Source organism: Salvia hispanica, chromosome 6, assembly GCF_023119035.1.
Source record: "Salvia hispanica cultivar TCC Black 2014 chromosome 6, UniMelb_Shisp_WGS_1.0, whole genome shotgun sequence".
NCBI lineage: Eukaryota > Viridiplantae > Streptophyta > Magnoliopsida > Lamiales > Lamiaceae > Salvia > Salvia hispanica.
In genome coordinates this window covers 17156783-17162782 of record NC_062970.1, presented here as the reverse complement: position 1 = coordinate 17162782, position 6000 = coordinate 17156783, and the positions used below count along the sequence as shown (strand labels likewise).

General features: G+C 37.7%; 1 protein-coding gene across 1 annotated transcript; it reads right to left on the bottom strand.

The window, feature by feature from the left end:
* Positions 1 to 231: 231 nt before the first annotated feature.
* LOC125191941 (NAC domain-containing protein 41-like) lies at positions 232 to 4224 on the bottom strand. The gene is made up of 6 exons (XM_048089376.1): positions 4133 to 4224; positions 3126 to 3206; positions 1963 to 2192; positions 1688 to 1858; positions 818 to 1166; positions 232 to 723 (listed from the first exon to the last, which is right to left on the bottom strand). Exons 3-6 carry the CDS (start codon positions 2185 to 2187, stop codon positions 512 to 514), a joined length of 957 nt encoding a protein of 318 aa, XP_047945333.1. The 5' UTR covers positions 2188 to 2192; positions 3126 to 3206; positions 4133 to 4224; the 3' UTR covers positions 232 to 511.
* Positions 4225 to 6000: the final 1776 nt, after the last annotated feature.

Below are 6000 nucleotides of genomic sequence, written 5' to 3'. Positions count from 1 at the left end.
GTTCCAACATTTTTATTGGAAATTTCCTAAATAGAAGGAAATTGATGTTTAGTTGAGTAGCAAATGAAATAACAATGGGTATTGGTTAGAGGCTTAATGCTTTGCAACATTCTCTCAAAAATAAATTAGGCCCAATGATCGATATCCTTTTTCCTAACTTCAACTTTCGAGTTGAACACTAAACCCAAAGTTTGTTTCGTCCAAATTTGATAAGTTCTAGAACGACCTTGATAGTAATCAAGAAACACCATATGTATGTGGTACTACAGTCATAACAATTATTCAAATTAGGTACATATTTTACACTATCACAAACACTACAAATCACAGCTTCAATCAGATATTACTACATAACAAGGTTTTCAGTTTTCTAGTCCCCTGTCCTCATAGGCTTAGTTTTTTTTTTTTTTCTTTCTTTTCTCTCTCCCCTCATATACTGAATTTAGCATATCGAATGATAACCTCATTTTCTTCCAGTTTTTTACCTTGTTTTCCCTAAGAATGTTGGGATTTAGAATGCTGCAAAACAGAAATAGGTCTTGATCTTGTTAATTCTGCTTGAACCGCCACTCTTCTTCTCTTCTCTTGCTGCACCATTCGATGTCGAAGCTCCTTCAGCTTTCGACTGCACTTTTTTATCTTTTGAAGTTTCGTCTGCGCCTGGACTGGTGCTTGGGGTCTCAGCAACATCGCCTCTTACAGAATCGTACACTACAGAAGAACCTATACGACAAAATTCGACACAAAAAACGATCAAGCCATCAGTATTTACGTGATAGGAAAACGTAACCAAAGAGTTTGAGTGTAAATGACTTACCGGGAAGTGCAGGCTGCAAGACCACATCATTTTGCACAATTTGTGCGCTAAATCTGTGACATGAACGTGAAAATTGCTCCTCTCTGCAACTCTTCTCCACTTCTTCCTCGAGATCCCGCACAAGATCAGAAGAACCAAAATGATCAGAACCAAAATATTCTTCTGATAACTTGCTTGGACAGCTCGAGTTCTGTGAGCTCGAAGAATGTGATCCAGGATCTTGTAAATCATCCAATTCCAAGAAGTCGCCTCTAGAGAAGCATTCTCCTTCGGAAAAGTCTTCTGGAGGAGAGCTTGGTTTCTCATCAGATGCCATAGCAAGTGTTCTGACATCACTTTCTCTATTCGCCTACAAGTGATTTAACCACGTTCAAGCAAAAAATGGAATAGGGAGGTCAAAACAAGATCTCTGCCTCAATCTTCATGTCACACTATATTGGAATGCTTCTCTCACAAGAAGAAAAAAGTCAAGATCATATATGACACCAGAAGTTTCTATATGATAAAAGTTTAACAACTCATTTTTCTTCTCATTTTGGTACAGGCAATAAAGTTTACTAATACACTATATTGCTAATACATGTTTTCAATTACATGTGACAAAAGCTATAATAAATTCGTAAACATATCCTATGCAATATTATAGCAATCCAGCTAAAGATAACTTTGTATCTTAGACGAACAGGTGAACTGATACTGTGCCTAGAAAGAAGATCTTAAAGAAATTAACCGAAAAGATCCAACAAATTTGTAATGAGAGTAATGATCTGTATTTAGTAGCTTTCAAGATTCAGGACTGCACAGAAGGACTAACAGGATATGAAGCATAAAAGCTAGAAATCAAGCCACTGCACAGAGACGTGAACCTACCTGAGGTTCATGCTCCGTGTCCTGGTCAGATGTTACATTAGCTGTAGGTTTGATTGACTTCACTGGGTTGTGATTCTTTGACTCAATGATGTTTTTGCAGTTTTGGGATATCATCTTGCTCCTGGAAATGTCGTCACCACAGAGGAAGACTCTGCATAGCGATCTGGAAGCCTGCACAAACTCCAACCAAACCGGCAAATTTACTGGTAGGTTGGCTGTAATGTGAATAAAAGAACAAAACAACAAAATCATAAATAAATCGTTCCTTTGCATACCTTTGGACTACATTTGTCACTTAATTCATCAGGTGAAATCTTGTACTCTTGCATAAGCCAATTAGTTAACTGTTCATCGGGAGCTAAGCCTTCAAAATATTCAAAAGTGGTTCTCCAACCATCTATCCCATTGTTTGAGTAAACCTTACAAGGTTCTCCTTTGGCTTTCCAGAACCCATCATCAGTAAACCCTTTTTTCTCATTCGAGTGGACCAAGAACCACATTCCATCTGCGAGGACAACATGTTTAAGATTGGGAGCAAGCTTTCAAAGCTCTGCAGCTACACATGGTTTTATATTGTCCTACCTATTTTGTTAACCCAAATTACCTCAAAGCAACTATATATATATATATTTATCAATTCTCAAGATATCATAATACTTTAAAATTGACTATTGACATCTGTATCATATATTTGAGTACTGGAAGAAGGCCTATGCCATTATATCTGGATCTTTAACTATAAGTTGTCTGCATGAACACAACAACTAAATGGATTAAGTAAACTATCAACAAAAAAGTAAAATGACCATATTAATACAAACTATAAGGAAACAGACCATAATAAGACATATTTGACCAGAAAATGCCAACAACTCTTTCCGGGGGGCTAGATTGTTGTATTACACTCCCTCCGTCCACGAAAAATGTGTGTCATTAAGGACGGCAAGCACAAATTTAGATAAAATAGTTGGTTGTGTGGTGGACATTGTGAGTTGAGTAGACGCACTTTAAATGTGTGGTGTATATCGTGAGTTGTGTGTACAGTACTACTCTAAATGGAAGGAGGTGAAAATTTTGTGGATGGACCAAAAAGGAAATAAGAGCAAATTTTTTTGTGGAGGAGTAGTTAAAACTATGACTAGATAGATATCAATTCAATTATTTATGATTGCAAATTGTAATCAACCAAGAATGACAGTCATGATAACATAATCGACACCATGTGAAGATCCCTGACCGGATTGCCAATTTGATTCAGCCGTGAACTTGTTCTACAAGATTTGTGATTTGTTAAAAAAGACCTACAACCCAAACTGAAAACTAAACATGATTCTTTTTTTCCACCAAATCAAGAACTCAAAATTAACCTTTTATCTAGAGAATTATACCTAGATATCAGGTTCTATAAGTCCTTGACAGCAAGAATGTAACGACTAACCAGGTAAATTACAGGGATGGGACTGGAAAGGGCTTGAATCATCTAGCACGTTATCTGGGAGACGGGACCCTGGTGAGTTATCTGCAAGCAACAAAATAACTTGCTCATCGCTCCAGTAAAAACCAATCTGGCATGGAGGGGGCTGTGCCGGGGGACACATCTCAACCCAAGTGAACGAAGAGCCGCAAAAACAGGGTGCTTTATCTGATTGAGTTAGAGAGAAAGATGAATGGAAGCGCGAGAAAGTTCATCTAGATTAACAAAATACATATGCAAGGAGAGGAAAGGAAATGAATCCAAAATGATATTAACACCAACCATTAACCAATAGCCACAACCCATTTTCAAGTAGAACAACAAACTATAGGGATGCATCCTGATACACTGCAGAAGTGTAGTGTTTTATATGCTGTTGCAATATTCAAGTTATAATGCAGAAAGCCTTGGGCACAAGTAATCCGCTTTTGCATAAATTAACCAAATCTAACCAAAAAATGTGGAAAATATAAACGAAAAGGTAAATTAAAAATTTAAAACTTTTGCAAGAAATCTAATACACAAATAAATGCAATTAAATGTGTATCAAGAAGCAGTGTTAAGCAGAAAGCATAAAGCTAAAGTAATGATTTGTTGCCTTAAATGATTGGAGCTATTGAATCCTACAATCACACAGTTGGCTGAGTCAAAAGTCAACAACAGGGGATCGATGAAAAGTAGTTATAGCAATCCAAATCTCAGTTTTAATTTAAACATGATCGGGCACACGATCACATGAAATTAGCACTCGTGAAAATCAGGAACACACATTACAGCATGAAATTGCAAAACATTGACGATAAAAACAAAAAGAAGCAACCCACAAAACCCAAACAAAAACTGCAATCACAAACAGGCAAGGAATAAAAATAGCAATCAGACCAAGAAGCAAATAATCAGAGTGCAGTACACAAGAAATCCAGTGCAAAAGAAGGCAAATTGATGGAGGTTTGAGAAGTGCAAGATTGTACCTGCGACTGCGTCAGTTGAGCAAAGTGAAAGCCCCCAAATTAAGAATGAAAGTATGATTAGCGTAGTTGGTGGTGTTTTTATAGAGGGTATGGCTAGGTTACCTCCGTTGGATTATTACACTACAAGATCACAATGTGGTGTGGTTGCTTAGCAAGAGACGTCAGTGACGTGGCGGCGTAGCAGTGGCGGAGTTACGCGAGTGGGCCCCAGATCACACGGTGGTTCTGAGTCGGGCCGTGGGCCACCACACCCTTTTTCGAGGAAGATTCATTTTATCCAAAAAGCATTTTGGCATTTTGGCGCTCGCCGCTGACACCATCTCCCCCTTGGACGATGACGCCGCAACCACCATCCATTTTAAGTTAGAGTGAACTACAAAAATAGTCCCTGGGCTATGCATTTATCTCGCCAGACAACCCTGGACTTTAAAAATATCCTCAAACAACTCTGGACTAAGCGTTTATCTCAAAATTGGTCCTTTTTCACTGTTTCGTACCGAAAATACCCTTTTAGGGCTTTGGGCATTTTCGGAAGTTCAAAAAAATCACTTTTTCAGATGTCAGCACATTTAATGATTTGTTGCAGGTTGTGTCATTATATTAATCCAGATGTCTTTCTCTCTCTCATTCTTTCTCTCACCTTCTCTCCTCCATCTCTCTTCTCTTCCCTTCTTCTTCCTCCCCTTTCTTTCTTCTGCAAAAGTCGAGAAAACATCTCGACTCAAGAAAGAAATCAAAATGTCTTCGCTTTCTGTTACAAAATCGATTGATGGAGGAGGCGGGACTGGTTGTAGGTGGCTCCGATTTGAGTACGAAAATTGTCTGTGCCGGCAAAGAGCGATTCTCAAAATCGTTGTTGATCCAATAAAGGAATCAAATGGAATGTTGTATTTCGTTTGCGAGAAAAAGGGCAAGATTGGAGGCTGCAAGTATTTTCGGTGGTGTCATCCCAAGTGTGTGGATTTTGAAGGCTGCAATTACTTGGTTGAGCATGGTGGGCGTGAAGACGAAGTTGGAAGACAAGATGAAGTTGATTCTGAATTATCTCCAAATCGTGTTGAAGGTGGAAGTAAAGTTAAAGATTATATTTTGGTGTTATTTGTTGGGTTTTCGTTGTGATTGTTTCGTTTGTAGCCATTATGGTGAGTTTGATGAAGTAGGCTTTCACCCGTAGATTGCAGTTTTTGGGAAAACAATTTAGTGAAGTAGTGCGTGAAACTTGGGAAGAATTGTAGTGTTCCAAATTAATGTAATTTGATGTTGATGTATGTTTTCTAAGTATTGAGTATTAATTTTTGAAGTTTCACATTTGTTTCAGATATACAGATATTGTCATTGCAGTTTGTGGGAAAAAAATTTGGTGACGTAGTTCGTGAAAGTTGGGGAAGAATTGTGTAGTGTTCAAATCAATGTAATTTGATTTTGATTTCTAAATTGAGTAATGAAATTAACCATGGCATGAATGAATGAGCTTTTCTTCGATTACTGAAATGCATCTTGTTGAAATAATATCGGATGTAGTACTCGACGTAATCAACACAAATAATATCATATGAAGTACTAGGACAATAAGCAATAAATAATATCATATTTGATACCTGATAGTTATATCCGATTTAGTCCCAAATTTTAATATCATATTGGGTTTGAAGAAATATCAATTGCAGTCCCTAGTAGAGTACTGTACATTGTAGACTGTTGAAAATTTTAACTTTTTCAATATGTCAGCCCCAACCCCAACTTCGCGCTGAATCTGCTAAACGATTTCAGTCGAGATGTTGCGTCGTGCAGAATAAGAGAGATGAGATGGAGGAGAGAAGGTGAGAGAGAGAGATGGAGGAGAGAGATACTTCAATATCAACTTCATC

Coding starts and splice junctions, on each gene's coding strand:
- LOC125191941 (XM_048089376.1), bottom strand. CDS start 2,187: ATGTGGTTCTTGGTCCACTCGAATGAGAAAAAAGGGTTTACTGATGAT. Junction 1,859..1,962: donor GTGACAAATGTAGTCCAAAG/GTATGCAAAGGA, acceptor GAGTTTGTGCAG/GCTTCCAGATCGCTATGCAG. Junction 724..817: donor CTTGCAGCCTGCACTTCCCG/GTAAGTCATTTA, acceptor TTTGTCGTATAG/GTTCTTCTGTAGTGTACGAT.